This window comes from Sus scrofa, chromosome 12 (genome assembly GCF_054392235.1).
Source record: "Sus scrofa isolate SSC_HxYL_T2T_F1_AM1 chromosome 12, Sscrofa_HxYL_maternal_Yorkshire_Landrace_v2.0, whole genome shotgun sequence".
NCBI classification, from domain to species: Eukaryota; Metazoa; Chordata; class Mammalia; order Artiodactyla; family Suidae; genus Sus; species Sus scrofa.
In genome coordinates, this window is record NC_139394.1 from 61,324,433 (window position 1) to 61,343,488 (window position 19,056).

At 47.1% G+C, this 19,056-nt stretch overlaps 1 protein-coding gene across 18 annotated transcripts in view; it reads left to right on the forward strand.

Annotated features, from left to right (window-relative positions):
• The first annotated feature begins 2,411 nt into the window (after positions 1–2,411).
• Positions 2,412–19,056, forward strand: part of DNAH9 (dynein axonemal heavy chain 9) — a 330,145-nt gene continuing 313,500 nt past the window's right edge. For 15 of the 18 annotated variants that reach the window (XR_014821870.1, XR_002337369.2, XR_014821872.1 and 12 more), the window contains exons 1-4: positions 2,412–2,856; positions 12,266–12,462; positions 14,907–15,065; positions 16,097–16,227. Coding sequence is in view for 10 of the 18 variants with exons in the window: in XM_084986157.1 (XP_084842283.1) it covers positions 2,440–2,856; positions 12,266–12,462; positions 14,907–15,065; positions 16,097–16,227 (904 nt within the window). In the remaining 8 variants the exon portion in view is untranslated. Of the gene's footprint in view, positions 2,857–6,695; positions 11,712–12,265; positions 12,463–14,906; positions 15,066–16,096; positions 16,228–19,056 lie in introns of those variants that run through there. The other 3 variants (XM_084986164.1, XM_084986163.1, XM_084986162.1) reach the window with 2 other exon arrangements.

Genomic DNA, 19,056 nt, shown 5'->3' on the forward strand with positions numbered 1-19,056 from the left:
ACTCTGCATGACTTGCTTGTGTGAGCAAATTTCTTGGCTACATGACAATCCAGAATTTAAAGAGATCTTTAGTAGAAAGTATGGAACAGGAATGGTGCCTAGCCATTTCCAGCAAAAAAAAAAAAAAAAAAAAAAAAATATGATATACCAAATGCAATGCCCATGGAAGAATGTTCAATTTTCTAATTTTAAAAAAATGACAAGTATTTCATCTGAGTGATTACACAAATTCAATACCTTCATTAATGGATTTTGCAAGAGCACTCAGTGATTCTTGTTCCCTGGTATTCATTCACATCCTGGTGAATGAATACCTAGGCTGAACTTCTGTATCTAATGGGATTATTGCAGAAATGACCATGTGTGACCTCCAGGCTAGGTCATAAAAGACATTGGGACTTATCTTGCTCTCAGATCACCTGGTGAGGGAAAGGCAGACATGGTGATATGAAGACATTCGAGCACCCATCGGAGAGCCCCCTGTGGTAAGAAACTGAAGTCTCCTGCTAACAGCCAGCACTGAATTGCCAGCCATGTGAATGAGCCGTCTTGGAAGTGGTGCCTCCAGAGCCCCAGTCAAAGTTCAGATGATGTAGCCATTCATGACAACTTGTCTGAAACATCATGAGACATCCAAAGCCAGAACCACCCAGCCAAACTGCTCCCCTACTCCTGACCCACTATATATAAACTAGGTGAGATAATAAATATCTATCGCTATTTTAAACTGCTACCTACTGGGGTAATTTGTTACACAGCAGTAGGTAACTAATACATTTTAAACTTTTATTCTTACGCAATATAATTACACAATATAAATACAATGTCAGTGGTTTTCAGTAAGTCCCATATAGGTACCCTCAAATCTCTTTCTAAAATGGAGACAAAGGTATAGCGTGGTTGAAAAAAGCAAGAGGTGACACTGCCAGTGTTCAGGAGCTTCACTCTTAGATACCTTCAAGTCATCTCCACAGGCTCCTGTGTTTCTATTTGATTGTATATTGGGGCAAAGGGACAAAGAGAATGAAGGGCAAAATAGGTCACGGTCAGGTGGAAGAAACCTTATTTGATGGGTTTACAGGAACTTCATGGCCCTGAATTCACTCTACATACAAAACATGAGCAGGACTGACACATTTGAGGTCCCCAAGCATTAAAGTGATAATGATGTGTCCCCATATGTGAAATAAAAACTCTACAAAACTATGACATGCATAAGAACCTCCAACATTTTTCTTTTTCCCTCATGCTTTCTTTTGAAAGGTCAATGATCAAATCCATTTTAAAAAATGTTTTTAGTGCCTATGCATTGTCCCTTTACTCATAGTTGGTCTGCCTACTGTTTAATCCGGCAATGATGAAAACATTCTCTACAAACATAAAGATTCATCCTGTAAGGTGGACACTCTGCATCACAGCACCTCCTGTGCCCCAGTTATTATTAAATCAATCATTTACCTTCCAGTTACTAGCTTTTCCTAAGGGGATCTTACTAGCTGAGCTGCCTTTAATAAGTACTTATTCTGTTAATATTCCTTTGAAGCCCATTACAAATGTTCTCTTTACCCAGAAACTCTGCAGTCTCTGACTGATGACTGAAATCAGGGTGGGAGGGCAGAGGGGGAGCTGGTTTGAGACCTGCAGTAGCAAGTGACAAATGCTAATTTCTGAGGTCAGGAAAGGTGCTTCACATTATCCTTTTTTTTTTTCTTTTCTTTTTTTTCATTTTTGGGCAGCACCCTCGGCATACGGAGGTTCCCAGGCTAGGGGTCAAATCGGAGCTGCAGCTGCCACCCTACACCACAGCTCACTACAATGCCAGATCTTTAACCCACAGAGCAAGGCCAGAGATCGAATCTGCGTCCTCATGGACACTAGTCAGATTTGTTTCCGCTGAGCCACAACAGGAACTCCACATTATCCCTTTTTGAACACAAGATCCAGACATAGGTCAGGATAGGGAGGCTCTGAATATTCTATTTTTTAATTTTCATTAAAAATTTTTATTAGATAAAATTTAAAGAGCCTCCACATCCTACATGTTTAATGGTGCTTTGCTGGATTTAAGAACCGATTGCAGAGAACCGTAATACATTCGGTGTCTGGAGACCTCTAAAGAATTTCATCTGACCTCAGCCAGCAGGCTTCTTAACGACATTTATATCCTTGACCTCCACGCACCTCATCAATAAGCCACCGCCCTGGACAGTCACCCACAAGCACCTCCAACCCACGAGTTTAGCCACGAACTCAAGCCTCAGGTGGTTTCCTAGCAATAGCGACGCAACCCCGCCCCTTTCCCCTCGCCGCGGCTCTCCTACCTTATTGGACCGGAGGGGGCGGGAACGGAAGTCAAGTGGCCAATGGGAGGGGAGCAGAGGAGGTAGTCCAGGCCGCGTCTCCGTCGCCCGGGAAACTGCTGCAGCCAGTTCGCGCGCAATGCCGAGCGCCGAGGAGCGGGCCGAGCTGGCTGAGGAGAATGCGGACGGTGAGCCCGGCGCCGACCCGCGGCTGCGACTCCTGGGGGCCTACGTCGCCCGGAGCCTGCGGCCGGCTGCGGACGCCTGGGAGCGTTGCGCGGGCTCGGCCGAAGCGAGGCAGCTGCTGCACGACTTCCTGGGCTGCGGCGCCGCGGAGGGGCCGAGGCCGCTGCTGGTGGTCCGCACCGGGCCCGGGGGCCTGGCGGTGCGCCCGGGGCTGGACGCGGGACCCGAGGCCGGTCCATCTCGCGCTAAGGGCCTTTTTTTCCTGCGCACCAGGCCCGAGCCGCCGGGGCCCGACAGCCTCCGCGGAGCAGTGCTGTGCGGCGACCTGCCTGCCGCGCCGCTGGAGCACCTGGCCGCGTTCTTCTCAGAGGTGAGGGCGGGTCGAGAGCCCCGCGATGGCTGCAGCTGGGGAGTGGGAGAGGAAGAGGGGCGGGGCCGGGGGCGGGGCCAGAGGGAGGGGTGGGGCCATGGGGAGCGGAGGCTGGGGCTGAGTTGGAGGAGTTGCGGGTGAAATGGGGCGGGGGCGGAGTCGAGGTTGCAGAGGTGGAGCTGGCGGGAAGCGGACCCTAGGCTGACCTCTGGGAGGTGGGGGCGAGATGTGACGTGGGAGCTGGGGGAAATGTGAGCCGGGGCCGAGTGAGAGTCAGGACCTCTGGGGACTTGCCTCATTCCCGGTTTGGGTTCATGCCGAAGTCAAGAGGAGGCTAGAGTCTGAAGAGGGCCTGGGTCCTGACCCCTTTTTTTGAAGCGCTACCTCTGAATCCCCCCCCCCCCGCCCGCCCCGTAAACTGGTACTGCAAAGACAGGGAGTGGTGGACCAGGGGGCATTTCCAGTGACTCGGCGAGGTGAAGGAGGTGAAAGGCTATAAACTATTTACTTCTGGAGAAGAGTTTAAAAAGAAGAGGTGGTTTGGTTTTGATTTTCATCTGTTTCATGAAGCAGAGGTCAGCTCTGTGCCCCCAGGTAAGAAGCTGGGACATCCAATTGGAAATGTCCAACAGGCGTTTGGAGGGCCTGCCTGGAGGGCAGAGAGGAAGATCTCCTGCAGTGTGGATTATGGAGTGCTTTGGTGGCACCATCGCAGAAGCCTCCAGAGTGCAGAGATGCTCGGGAAAGATGCCCGGGACATTTCCACCTTTCTGGACTGGGGGTAAACTTCCCTGGAAGTTGAATGTGCGTGCTTCTGAAAGCTTGATGCACTGCCTTTGTGCTGTTTCCTGTGATAGGTGCTGTGGGAAACACCAAAGAAATAAAGATCAGATCACATCCATGAAGTTCACCTCATATATATATAATATTTAAAACTAGTGTGACTGGGGTGGAGGTGGAGCTTACCCAAAGTTGACCCCAGTGCTAGAGCCAGGTACTGGAGGCTCCCTGCCCTGTGAGGTATTAGGCCTTTGATTGCTTCATTAGAAAGCGCTGGGGAGGGGAATTCCAAAGAAGGGTCTGGGTGGCAGCGGAGCCCTAAGGGTCTGAGGAAGCTAGGCTTCATAGTAGACAGGGAAGTGTTTCAATATTTTAACAAGCAGGACGGCTTTACTGTGATGTGTTGTCTGAACATCATCCCTGCAGGAATCCAAGCTTGGATCAAATTCTCTCTTGAACAATGATGACAGAGAGAGGTGCTTCGGTTTACCAAAGGGGAAAGGGGGGTAGGGATAAATTAGTTTGGGATTAACATATACACATTGCTATATATAAAACAGATAACCAACAAGGACCTACTGGTATAGTACAGGAAACTATACCCAGTATCTTAAGATGACCTATGATGTAAAAGAATCTAAAAAAGAATATATATGTGTGTGTGTGTATATATATATATATATATATATATATGAATCACGTTGCTGTATACCTGAAACTAAGACAAAGTTGTAAATATTTCAACAAAAAAGTTTGAAAACTTTAAAAAAGAAAATAAGATAAACAAAATGCAAAATGGATGAATAGATTTTAATTTACAGGATAAAAAAGGCTTATTGATATGGGAAAAAAGGGAAGCAGTGTTTTGCGGTTCAGAGGATATACATATGCATGCCTTCCAAGAGCCTCCAGTGTTGAATGGGCTCTGAACCAGGAGAAGGATTAGGATAAACAGAGAGCAGGGTAACTTTTAAAGTCTGGAGAGCAGACTGAACCAAGGTTCAGAGACAGATGGAACATGTGGAGGATAGGGGGTCCATCCCAGAGGGATTATGACCAAGGAAATGTAGTCCATGGAGCAAAAGTAATTTTAAGCCTCTTTACACTCTTAAATGTTTTAAGACTTCTCATTGGTGCATTGAAGGAGACTGGAAACAAACTGAATGTTCAGCCATAGGGGCCTGGGTGAAGGAGTTAAGGCTCATCTACTATTAAAAGGAATGATTGATATGGTGCAGTCCTTAAGATAATTTTCTTCTTATTGTGGTTCCAAAAAAACAAACAAACTATAAAATTCACTCTGTCAACAGTTTCTAAGCATACATAGAGTACTGTCAACTACTGCCTGTTACTGCGTGGCAAGTCCCCAGAACTGCCCCCATTCTGCCTCACTGAAACTCTACACTCAACTGAACAACTCCCACCTTCCCCTCCCTCCACCCTGGAAACCACATTCTAGTTCTGTGTCTGTTACCTTGACCTTTCTAGGTACCTCAGGTGAGTGGAGTCAAGCAGTAGTTGTCTTCCAGTGACAGGTGTATTTCATTCAGCACAATGTCCTCAAAAAGGTTCATTCTCAAGATAGCATATGAGAGAATCTTCTTCCTTTTTAAGGCCGAATAACGTTTCATTGTATGTATATAAACCACATCTTTTTATCCCATTCATCCAGGTATGGACCTTTAAGTTTCTTTTATGTCTTAGCTATTGTGAGTAATGCTGCAATTTAAGATAATTTTTTTTAAGGTGCAGAATTGTATGTAGAGTACACTACCATTTCTGCTAAAAAGAGAAAGGAGGGAAGGGAGGGAGGAAGGACATTTATTAGCAGTAATCCCAACAGGCCCAAGGAACTGGGTGACTGAGGTACAGGGTAGGGAGAAGCCTTAACTTTCCACTGTAAAGCTTTTGTACTTTAAAATTTTGCACCACATTATCTATTTTAAAAATCAAAATAAAGTTATTTTTGAAATAGCTCCAGGCCTTTACTTGCATTTCTCAAAATCTCTAACAGCAATTCCCCGTGCACACAACCACTCCTCCTGTCCCATCTGCTTTTTACATGTCCTGAAGCTGATCCATTCCCCCTTCAGGCCCTTGCTCACCTCCCTCATCCACTTGAGTCCCTCCTCCCCTCCCAGCTGTCCTGCCCACTCTCATTTCCACCTGTGGATCAGCACCTGGCCCCAGAGCTGGCTCTTCACAACATCTCCCTGAAAAGCAGCACTCAAGCCAAAAATATCCCACCTGGCTGAAAGAAGACTTCCTTGTGTGTGTATGTGTCAGGATAGGGGGTGATGTTACACAGGTGAATGAAGCTATTTTAACTTTGGATTAACAAATACACACTACTATACATAAAACAGATATGTAACAAGGACCTACTGCATAGAACAGGGATCGCTACTCAATGCTCTGTAATAACCTACATGGGGAAAGAATCTGAAAAGGAATGGATATGCGTGTATGTATAACGAACTCGCTTTGCTCTACAGCTGAAACTAACACAACCTTGTAAGTCAAATATACTCTAATAAACTTTTAAAGATTTTCAAAAGAATTTTAAACTTTGTTTTTGTCCCATTACACTTGTACAAGGTAAACAAACGCATCCAGGAAGTGTTTCCAAGGAAGAAGCAACAGAATTTAGTAACCAGCCCTCCTGCTCCGTTTCTTTCTCCTCCCAGTCCCTTTATTCACTGCTGCCAAGTTCCTTTCCCTAGCGCTCTAGAACTTGGATGCCGTTTTTGAAGTTTGGGTTTGGGGTTTGAGAGCGTGGCACCCACCCTTTCCAGTCTCGGGTTGGACCACCAACTGGGTCCTTCCCTTGTCCAGTGCCGCTCTGCTCCTGCCAGTTGAAAGAAACCAGGTTCAGCAGAGCAGAAACTGTCCTTTGACCAGGGAACCTGCTCAAAGAGCAGCACATTCTCGCCAAGATCTAGAGTGTCGGGCACACAGCTCTAGGCTCGCGGGGGCGGGGGGGGGGGGGGGGCTGGAGGGGCGCGCGTGCGCAGAGCTTCTGTGTGGCGCGCAACGCCGCTGCGCGCCCGCCCGCAGCCATCTTGGGGCTGAGGTGTTCCGGCCGTGTTTTCGGCTTTGCTTCCTTGCGATTCTGCAGCCTCTGCCTTAGTTGAGCAAGTACAGCTCTGGACGGAGATGACGGGCTCGTTGAGGAGAGGGAAAGGGAGGCTGTAGGTTGGTTTCCGGTGAAGGGGCCAGGAGCCGGGGGATGAGGGTCTGCCAGAGCCGGGTTCCAGTCCAGCTCCCGCCAGGTTCCTCGGGGCGGTGTGAGCAGGCGCGCTCTCTTCCCCGGGCACCCAAGCCCCTCGCAGGCTTGTCCTGAAATTCCCAGTGATGGGTCAGGACCCCTGGGGCGGAGTGTGAGAGCGTGACGCCGCCCGCGAGGCCCGCCGGGGCCTGTCAGCGGGAAACGGAGGTGTGGGGACAGGGGCGTTCCCTGGGCAGCGAGCAGAGGCGAGGCAGGTGGGCTCGCTGAGGTGGGCTGGCGACCCCGAGAACCGTCTTCCCCGCGGTGCATTCAGGCTGCCTCGACGCGAGGAGGGCAGGGGCTGCGGTCGCGGCCGACTCCTTGGTGACGGAGTCCCTCCCTCGTGCTCGTCGCTGTCCCCGTGCTCTGGTCATGATGCCTCTGAGAAGACAGCTGTTACTCTGTGTCCTGCAACGTCTGATTCTGCCTTTGAAGGTCAAGCGCGGGAGGCAGAGCCTTGAAAATGGGCTCCCCGGTGTACGTCAGGCTCCAGGCAACATTCTATGAGGAACGTGAGGAGCCAGCAGGACTCAGGGGACAGAGCACAAAGACTAGAGCCAGAGGTTTGGGTCCCATATGGAGTGACGTTTGTGCTTCTCCGTTACGTGAGCTGTAGGTACCCCCTAAAGGACAGGGATTGTCTCCCCACTTAAAATCTTCCTCACTTCTCAGACCTGGGCTTGTGGTCACCTTGCTCTGACCCAAGCCGGTCTTGCCGTTTCTAGATGCGAGTCCAGACCATCCCGTTGGAAGGTCATGCCCTTAGACAAAGCCACCCTCTCCCCTCACTGCCGTGTCACCCACTGGTGGCACTCTCCTCTGTTCTCCATGACTGGGCTCCTGCTCACTGTGAGTCTCCCCAACATTGCTTCTGTCCTAATACGTGGCTGTTTCAACAGACGCAGAAATAATCCTTCCATTAACGTGGCCTCTGGGCTCCTTGAACCTTCCTCCTCCAGTGACCTTGTCCCTCTTCCTGTCTTAACCACCCCTTCCCATGCCATTTCCCAGGCCTTGCCTTAACCAAACCACCCTCTGACGATCCAGTTTCAGGCATCTCTTCGACACACTATTCCTATATTTCCAGCTTGCCTCCCACCCCCAAGATCCCTCAGTAACAAGCCAGTGACCCTGCTAGGACTAGGACGTGTAATGCCTTGATCTTGCCTTCCCACTGTCCCTCCCCCACACCCACATCCTTTCCCCCTCACCCAGCTCCAGGGCTCCATTATTGCCATCAGTCCTCTGTCTTGCTTTGTCAAACTTGTTTGGCATAACCATAGTCTGGTGAAATCCAACTCTCTGCCTACTGCATACCCGCCTTCATGAAGCTGCATGGGACTGAAGAAAGACAAGTTGGCTCCACATTCACGCCTGTGAACCTTTAACGGGCGTTTCATGCTTCCCAGTCGACATCCCTTCCTTCCTATTCGTTATCTCCTTGCTCTTTCTGGTCACTATTGCACACTATTTTCCCCTTCATATGTCCATAATCTTTTCTATTGGCTTCCCTCTCTGATGATTTGTTTCTTACTTGGTTTTTTAAAAAAATGGAAATAATTGAATCAAATTTCTGCAAATGCTCACTTACATCTACCCCAACTGCCAATATCTGTACTTGCATACTCTGCCATCCCTCCCATTGCTGTAGATGGACTGTATGCTGTCATCTGATGCCAACCCTACAAGTAAAACTGCCACTTTTGATCTGAATTTCATCCATTCTCATCTTGAGGTGGTCACTCCAGCAATTTTCTCCTCTCTCCTGCATTCTTATTTTTCCCTCCTTCACTAGATATATCCCGTCAAACAAAGTCCTCATTCCTTCCACCAGCCACAATCCATTTCTATGGTCTGGTCTAAAGCAGAATGTCTAGAACATGTGTCTATTCTTGTTGTTCCCCATTCCTTTTCCTCACTCATCCGGCTCTTGCCCCCACACACACATTGCATGGAAAAGAAATTAAAAGATTGTCCATGTCGCCAGTGACCTCCACTTGACTGAATTGCATGGCCCTTTATCAGTCTTTCTCCTGCTTGACCTGTGAGCAGCCATTGGCACAGCTCATGATGACCCTGTCCTGGAAGCACTTTCTTCACTTGGCTTCCAGGTCACCACTTTTTGGTGTCCTCCTGTCACCATGGCCATTTCTTCTGTTTCCACTCATGATACCCCTGCTTCTTGCCAACTTTCTCATGTTGGAAAGCCCTCGGGCTTGTTCCTTGAACATCTCTTCTCTGTATATACGCAGTTCTTGGGGGGGAGTTCATTCCCTTTCAGCTTTATGAACCGTCTGCCTCTGACATCTACCAGGTTTCTTATCTCCACCCTTTTCTTCTCTGAACCCCCAACTACCATATCCAGCTCCCTATTCAATGTCCCCATTTAGAAATCAAGAAGGTATATTCTAAAGTGTCCGAGAACTCATGCCCTGTCTTCTCGAAAGAACTTACTCCACCCTTATTCTTCCCCATGTCCCTTAATAGCAGCTTCATTCTTCCTGTTGCTCAAGTCCTAAACCTTAGGATCTCTCTGACTCCCTTACCCACAACCTCACCACTAATCCATTAAGAACTCATATTGGCTGAGCCATCAAAATTTGTATAGACTCAGACTGTTTCTTACTACCTCCTCTACTCCCCAGGTACCAAGCCACTCTCTTATGTATTAAAGCAATAACTTGCTCACTGATCTCTTTTCCCACTTTTGCCTGAACTTTTTCTGTATTCTCAATATAGCAACTGGAGCAATCCTACTAAAAAAGATGTCAGACCATGTCATTCCTTTGCTCAAAACCCTTTAATGGGGAGTTCCCTTGTGGTCTAGCAGCTAAGGGTCTGGCATTGTCATTGCTGTGGCTCGGGTCACTGCTGTAGCTTGGATTTAATCCCTGGTCTGAGAATTTACGTATGCTGTGGGCACAGCCAAAAAAAGATCCCCCCAAAAGCAGAACACCCTTCAGTGATTTCCGTTCCTCTGAGAGTAAAAAATCAAAATCCCACAAGTGGGGCTGCCTGTGATCTGACCCCTTTTACTCACCCCTGCTGTTCTTGCCTAGCCTGTCCACTTTTCTCTGACCTCCACTCCACACTGCTTCTTGATCACATTAGGCATGCTCTCATCCCAGGGCCTTTGCTCTGGCTCTTCCTTCTACCCACAGTATACTTCTCCCAAGGATCAGTGCAGCACTCTGCCTATCCCCTGCCCCCAGCCTTTATTCAAATGGTACCCTCTCAAGGAGGCTGCACCAATCTTCCCACTTATGATTACAACACCTCTAGCCCACCTGCTTCATTTTTGTTGTTGTTTATTGACTGTGTCGTCCCTAGAATCTAAGCTTCATCTTCCCAGTACCGTGAACAGTGCTAGCATGTAGTAGATGCTCAATAAATATTCACTGAGACTATTCATTTCATAGAAAGTTCATATTTACCATTTTTCCTATTGCTCAAGGCCCTTTACCTAAACTCACCACTTTTTCTTCAGTGTACCTTTAGCTATTCTCTGAATCTCTATTGAGTGCTTCCCATAGGCCAGACCCAAAGGAGGACTGTGAGTGTATATGGATCAACTAAGATACAGTCCTGCTTTTTAAGTCCTAGAAAAATTCCTGTCATCCCCTCTGCCCTGTTAGACCTCCTGCCCTGGGTCCACGAGGTCCTTTCTTCACATGAATATGAGTAGAGCTCGACTTGTGACCTTTTATCTTTCTGCACTCCCTGTTCACCTGCAGTTGTAAGTTTGCAGTTCAGTGGTTGCTTCCAGACAGACCAGGCAAGGAGAATTCTCTTGGATTTCATGTGCTGGGTCCAGGCATTCTATTTCATTGTCACATGGACTTACTGGTTATATATAGAACCCAACCAACCATATGAGTCCTTATTCTCATTATTTACTTGGCAGCTCCTTATCACATTGCCTAATCATCTGTTTTTCTTTCGAGTATTCCCTTTCCATTAGTTGTAAGCAGCGGTTCCTAGTGAGTTGCATGAATTACACATTTTTAAGTTGCCAGTATTAGAAATCTCAATTTAAATCAGCTCAGACATTTCTAGAGCAGCTCGATTCAGGAGCTCAAATGATGTCAAAGGACCTGTTTTTTTTTTCCCTCCATCTATAAACTCTGTCTTCTCCATATTGACCCTATTCTGAGGCTTCAGATGGCCTCAGAAGAAGAGATGGCCACCATTGTTCCTGACTCAAAGAAAGAAAAAGCTTCTCTTTGAAAAGTCCAGACGAGAGATTTTGGCCTGGCTCTTACCGGTTCCGATTTGCTCATAAGTCCATTTCTGGACCTGGAGATGAGTCCAGGACCTGGGCTGAAGAAAAGAGGGACTATGTTGGGTAGCCAAAACCAGCTCACCCCTACACAAAGATTCAGGACCCTTAACTTGGTCTCTTCTTTAAAATGCCCTCACGTACCACCAGTGGACAGAGGGCCATGTTTACCTGCATGTGTCCTGTTTTGTGCCTCTTTGCCTGCCTTTGTGACAGTTTCGGTCACCTCTTGTTCATCCTGTTGATGAGGGAGGGATTTCTCCCCTATCCCGGGGTTGGCTGAACATACACACTGGACAGACGAGACTGCCAGCAGGTTATTAGCCCAGATACAGGCCAGAAGAGGAGGACTCTGTGCCAGGCAGGGCCACGTGGAGGTTGCGCTTGGGAACAGAATAAACCACCTGTGACTTTGGGAGGCAAGCTCCATAGTATGGAGAGAGTGTGGTACCCACTGATGCCTATAGCGGCCTGGAATTGGCTTGAATATTCCACTGGCTGGCAAGGAATTGAAGCCTGCAACTTGGGGTAAGCCACAGCTCTTCCTGGTCCCCTTGATAAGGGGGACTGTTTGACCAGGGGACCATAAATGCAGGAGCAGAGCAAGTAAGGCGACTTGTGAGTAGGCTATTCGAGGCCCTCCTGACTTTACCCGATGTCAAGATAGTACATAAGTTGGTTATTAATAATTAGGCCTTGGAGTTCCTGTCGTGGTGCAGTGGTTAATGAATCTGACTAGGAACCATGAGGTTGCAGGTTCGATCCCTGGCCTTGCTCGATGGGTTAAGTATCCGGTGTTGCCGTGAGCTGTGGTGTAGGTTGCAGACGCGGCTGGGATCCCTCGTTGCTATGGCTCTGGTGTAGGCCAGCGGCTGTAGCTCCAATTAGACCCCTAGCCTGGGAACCTCCATATGCTGTAGGAGTGGCCCTAGAAAAGGCAAAAAGACCAAAAAAAAAAAAAATTAGGCCTTACAGGAGAGGGACCTGCAAAAGGCTGTGTGTAACTCTCTCAACCTTTCTCAGAATAGTCTTTATTTAAGGTCTCGGAAGTTACCCAACTTTTCTGTGCACATCTGTTCCAGATTGTCATCCCCGTCTTGACCAACGAGAAGAATCACCTAGACTGGCCCCAGGTGGTATGTCTAGATGTCCAGCGACATGCCCACAGCCTCCAGGGTGACCTCCTGGTTCTCCTTGAGCAAGTGAAGGGGAAAACTTTGCTGCCTCTTCCAGTAGGCTCAGAAAAAATGGAACTTGTGGATTCTGAAAGTGAGACCATGTAAGTACCAGCAGCCTGGCCATATGGGCCTCTGAGATAGGGGAGAAGCTGGTTTATCGGAATGTTTTCTTTACGACTTTGCTGTTCCCGGCTCTGCTCGTCTCCTCGTTCTGCACACAAGCCCGCTGTCTGCTCTGTTTGCCAACATCCTCGCAGTGTATGTTTTGTGCTGATTACTACCCTTGCCCCAGTCCCTCTGCCTGAAGTCTTTTAAGGCTATCACAGCAACATGGCCTTTTTTCCCACTCAGAATTATTTCAGGGCTGAGAGCAGCTACACTGGATCAGTGTTGTGCTTATCAGGACAGTGTCTCATCATTGGCCACGACCCAGGTCCAGTCTGGGAGACAGCACGCCTCTTCCCAGCATTTACCCGGCACATAATGTCACAGTTCCAGCCCCTCCTCCCCTAGCAGCTGGAGACTTTTTTCAGGTCCTGGGGATTTTTTTTTTTTTTTTAAATAGAAACAAATCTGGCTTTGTTGAGGCTTGAAGTCCTTGCCTCCTGTGCCTGGGTAGGTATTAAAGCCCCTTCTTCTCCTTGTAGGACTGATACCCACCCTCCCCTTCTACTTACCATTCCTGCAATGAGCAACCTTTGCTTCTGTCCTGCGGAAATTTTTTACTTTTCTTTCAAGCCAACCTGTGTATCTAAATAGTATTTTCTAATCACCGAATCATCTTTTATCCAGTGTTGTGGCAACAGGCCACCTTCCTACATAAGTTTGCTCTGCCCTGTTGCTGGGGGTTTCTGAATGTATTATGTCATCATTGTGTATTTAGGGCCCATGATTTGAGCTGAAGAATAAGTAATACATGGGACAGCAATGCACTTTACAATGAGTTTTGGCTGTTGGAAGTCATCTGCTACATATATAATTTGAAGCAATTTCCCAGTTAACTGGAAAACTTACTGCAGTTTAATAAAAGTACACAATTTTCAAAATAAATTCAAATTATTTTCCTGTTCCTTTTCTATTTTAACATAATAGCATTCAGTGTATGTATATGTAATCATTGCTGAGTTTTGTCTCTCTTTGCTCAAATTTGATAATTTCCCAAAAGGCTGGATCATATTTCAGGGAGGTGAATGTCTTCTCCCTTTAATACCATCCGTAATCACTTGTGCCATATCACTGCTCAGCAAATACGAATCTAATTAAATGAGCTGAAGGTGGGCTTCTGAGACGAAAATGCAAATGATAGATTCTCTTTCACCTGTGTCCTGGGTTCTTGGTGTGAACAATTGTCAGTTCAGACTTTGTGAAGAGGCAACCAAAAGGTATTTTTGATTTTTAGTCCCTTCCAAACATCGCTAGTTAGGTTACTTAATTTATTTAAAAAGTGTGTGAAGGAGAATGCTTGGGAATTCCATCCTTCACCAGAAAAGTGAGAACAAAGTGCAGTAATGTTGAGAGGTCTGAGGGCTTTCCTTGCGGAGGAGGAAGTAACCTGTTGTCTCTTGCTGTAGGGGTCAGTGCTTAGACCACAGGGATTGGGAGGGAGGCAGACGTGGTCCAAAGCTGAGACAGGCTCTCTCTCTCAGGAAGAGCTGATCTCCTGTGGAATGTTCTGCCTTGTCATGTAGGGAGCTGGCTGGCCTCGGTGGGACTCAAGCAAGGGTTGGGTGGTCATCGGGATGCTTTCTGTCCAGTGGACTCCTGCACTGACAGAACTGATAGGATCTGAAGTTCCTAACCCAGCCTTCATAACGCTGGTGAGCCCCCCTGAATCTTGAGTGACTGTTTGAATAACTGTGTACACATGCATGCACAGGCAGCTCGTCTGGGGAGTATCTGGACTTCACAGTGGCTACTCAAGGAGTATCTTTTTTTTTTTTTTTTAATTTTTTTTTCTTTTTTTTTTTTATTTTCCCACTGTACAGCAAGGGGGTCAGGTTATCCTTACATGTATACATTACAATTACATTTTTTCCCCCACCCTTTCTTCTGTTGCAACATGAGTGTCTAGACATAGTTCTCAATGCTATTCAGCAGGATCTCAAGGAGTCTCTTACCCAACCAAAGTTAAGAATGCGTGGACTGGAGTTCCTGTCGTGGCGCAGTGGTTAACAAATCCGACTAGGAACCATGAGGTTGCGGGTTCAATCCCTGCCCTTGCTCAGTGGGTTAAGGATCCGGCATTGCCGTGAGCTGTGGCGTAGGTCGCAAATGTGGCTCGGATCCCGCGTTGCTGTGGCTCTGGCATAGGCCAGTGGCTACAGCTCCGATTAGACCCCTAGCCGGGGAACCTCCATATGCCGAGGAAGCGGCCCAAGAAATGGCAAAAAGACAAAACCAAAAAAAAAAAAAAAAAATAAAGAATGCATGGACTACACGGAATTTCCCACCTATTTTTTTAAAGATTTGGGATTCTGTTTGGGAGGGGGGACAGCAGAGTTAAGCTGTTTCCAGTGTCCCAGGAGATGTGTTGTGTTTTTCACAGCCTGGATTCTGCAGATAAATCAGTCATCTACGCCATTGAGTCTGCAGTGATTCAGTGGAGCCACCAAATCCAGGTGGTGCTAAAGAGAGAATCTTCCCAGCCGCTCCATCAGGGGGAGAACCCCACCCCTAAGGTGGAGCTGGAGTTCTGGAGGAACAGGTAGGCACATGCTCACACCCTGGGGAGCGGGGTCTCATAGAGGCTAATGGCCCCGGGGGAGCAGCCACTGATCTGGTTGTCCCCCCCGACCCCCAGAGCAAACAGTCCAGAGTCATTTGAGTCAGTGTAGTTTTTCTGTGCCCCGGGAGAAGACACTTCCCCCAAGACTGAGTAGTCATGCCTCCTTTCCTGAGCTACAGCCAGTGTATCTTCTGACATTTCTTCAAGGCCCTTTGAACTGCATGTAAAATTAACTCCCTTTCCTACTTTCTTTTACTTGTCTACTTGGACAGTTAGTATGCACATATTTCTTGTAAGAATCTGGAGAAAGAGAGGGGTTTTGGCAGTTCACTGCCACACACCCTCACCTAGGTTCCAGGCAGTGCTCAGTAGGGCTGAAAGTCTGTCATCCACTGTGTCCCAGTCCCAATTTCCAGAAAGACCTAATTACTGCTCCTGCCCATTCCCCTCTTCCTCCCCATTTCCTTGCCCCTGTTTATCACTATGCTGATTAGTCTTTTACTCAAAAGGAGACAGACAGATGTTTGAGGCAGATGTCCCCATCCTTGCATGTCACGTGACCAGGCATGGCTGTAGGGCTCCAGCCCCATCTGCACCCCGTGGGGAGATGCCCCATCCTCTTGCCTGGTTCCTGACCATTCTGCTGACCTCCTGCGGTGCCTGTCTCCAGCAGCTTTGCTGTGACAACCACACCTCTCTCACCCCATCCCAAACCTTACTGCAAGAGCTAATGACCTCCAGATGCCAAGCTTTTGAGCCACCAGATGGTCACAGCAGTATTCCCTGCTGTTACCTCCTGGAGATGCCCCTTTGAACCTGTGTTCCAGACTGAGGCTTTTGCCCTCGCTGCTCTGGGAACAGATGCCCTGGCTCTTTGGGCTGGATTGTGGTCTCTGCAGAAGCACCCTGGGGCAGGCCTCCTCTCTCTGTCTGTCTGGGGGTGGGTCATCACGGTGTAACTTGGGTTTCCTGATGTTTACCTGCATTCACTCTTCTCCATGGTATTGCAGGTATGAGGATCTGGAATACATTTATAATCAACTGAGAGCAATAAAGGTGAGGGGCATGGCAGGGCTTCTGGACAAGCTTCAGAGCAGCTACTTCCCAGCTTTCCAAGCCATGTTCAGAGATGTTGTAGCAGGTGAGGACCCACAAGCATCTTTTAAATACATTTGACTCAAATTTCTCATTTAGTGCTGAATTATCTTCTCTTTCTGATTTTAACAGCTTCCAGTCCCTATAACCCTCCAGCCTGACACAGTCTAGCACAAAGGCAAGAATACCAAATCTAGAAGCAGGAAAGCATCTCCCCTGTACTCTGTATCTCCAGTGCTTTGTGACCTTGGCAAACTCACCTAACCTCTCTGAGCTTTAGTGTACTATGATTATAGTGTACACACTTCCTACCTGCTTCCCTGGGCTATTGTGGATGGTGTAGGTGAGTGTATTGCACTGTGCAGATGGGTTTTGTAATCTCTCACCTCTGGCATGCCGATCCTTCTATCCCTGGCTCCTTAAGAAGTCTCTTCCATTTCTAGCTCCATTCTGCTTTTTCTGTTCCTGCCCTTAGATGGGACTGCAATTTCCTGGCCATCTGAGCATCAGATGAGATCGGCCCTTGTCAAAACTGCTAATCCAGCAAAGTCTATAATTAGAAGTAGGTAAATTTTTTCAGGGCTCCCTCTCCCCTCATCAGTGCACTTTGCTTCTTTCCTTTCTCCTATTAAACCTTCTCCCAGCTCTTTGGTATTGTAGGTCAGAATGTGCTTTTAAAGGTATTTACAATTTCATGTAATTTAAACTAAATCCAAGCAACAGTTTTAAAACACTTTTCTCTATCAGATTTCTTTCTCTATCAGATTTTCATTTCCTTTATAAGTTGTATTTGCAGTGTAAAAGTTGCCAAGGTTATTTGCTCTGCTAAAGGGGAGTGTCTTGTGTCTGGAGCCCTGTATAAGAAAGAAGAGCTGGCTTAAGTAGCTAGTCTCTGAGGTCCTTCAGGGCCCAAAAATCTCATCCCAGGGGCTGCTCGGCCAGCTGGCTTGGAATTGGGTCCCTGCTGGGGCCCCCATTTATTGTTTCTCTGAGAGATTTTGTGTCTCAGGAAGCACCTGTTGTTCCCAATTTACACACCAATTCAAATAATACAGTGTCCCCAAAAACGCTATGTGTACCCCTGTTGGCGTGAGAGATGATTGTGGAGGTGTCAGCACAGGTCTGTCATAAAATGTGCTAAGGGATAACTTTTTTTTGGCAAGTGATCCAAGTTCTCCATTTATGGTAGTGGTTTAAAGCTTGCATTTTATATGGCTTTATTTAGGTTAAAATGAGAGTCATTTTGGAGACAAGTATGGAGTAGTACTGCAGGTTGTAGGTGGTCATGACAAATATGATAAGGAAGGTATTCAAAGGACTGAAATTTGAAGCTCTGAAATAAAACATGTAGTTAAAGTATATTTTTGATTTGGTTATTTAGAGCCCCAAATATACTTTTCACATTAATAGATTAATAGACTGCGGCCATTCACCTTGATTAATAGTTTTGAAAGATTTAGTTCCCCAGGTCAGCTTCTAAAAGTTCTTTGCAGTAGAGTATATGATAGCAATGAAAAGAAATAAGAAAAAAAAACGCCATTATAATAGTCCCAGACCAACATCACTGTAAAAATAGAAATCTTAGGAATATATATCTCTATCCTGATGATGAAAGGGAAGAAATTTTGATCAGAGTTGCTAGGTAGAGATTTGATCAGAAATTTTGGTGGGATCTTCAGAGAATAAAAATATTTTAGAGGCTGGTGACTAATTTGCTCATTTCTAATTTAATTTCAGGGCACCTGTTTTTATCCTACACGGATGTATGATATACATTGTTCTTATTAGTCATGATCAGGGTAACTCTTCGGCTCACAGATGGAGAGAAGAGACGGAGAGGAAAATAAATAGTCCTAGATTAGTGGGCACGAATTGGAAAACTGAGAGAAGTAAAGAAGAAGCTTAAAAGGATGTAGGAAAATATGTGGGAACAAGATTATCTCTAGTGGAATTGATTGCAGCAAAGAACCTCGGAACCAGGAAGTGTTGGTTGGTATCCTGGAGGGGAAAGGACAACTGCAGTCCAGTCTAAGTAGGGCGTTCTCGCCTCTGACCACTAGGGGGCAGGGTTTGCTCAGTACAGCCTTGTTGACAGTCCAGGACATTTGTGGGTGGATGTGTGTGGAGAGCAGTCAGTCCAGGGGTACACCAGAGGCCCTGTGGGCTGGAGTGCACTTTCTCACAAGAGCCCACTGAAGGCAACTCTTTTCAAAGCCCCTTCCCCAACACTCAGTGACATCAAGTTGGTAGCCTGAAATCAGATATGGTGGGAAGATTAGGAGTATTTATATCACAGAAACTGGGAAATGCTAAAGGCTTTTGGGATAAAGCCTTTTGTCCCAGAAGGGCCTGTTATTTACGACTTACCAGCAAACCGCAGATGTCTTTGTGCACCTGGGTTTTACACTTGCATATTTTGAAAGCTGTGATCCTAACACTGTTCGTCTCTTTCTTCATTTGCCTCGTGAGCCAAGGTGATTGCACCCTGGTGTGGATGGGCCAACCCTCAAATGTTAGCTGTTAAAAATCAGGGGAGTGCCTGTTTGTGTGAGTAAAGGAGATTTTATAACATGAAAGGAAAGCTCCTCTGGCATGGGTCTCACTTTCTCTTCCCTCACAGCACGTGAAAGCTGGAGCAGTGCTCATTGCAGTGGCTGCGGGGTTCTGATACCCCCATCAGCTCCCCCATTTAAGAATCTAGGGATCGCGGCTCCAGTCATTACTGAGACATCTGACTTTCAAAAAATGGATTCACATAGTACTTCTCTCAGCTGCGTTTGAGACAAAGGACAGATGTACCCATCCCAAACTCCTGTGTGTAGTGAACCCCACGACCATCAAGCCAGGGGTTTAGTGTAATAAACTTGGGGTCATC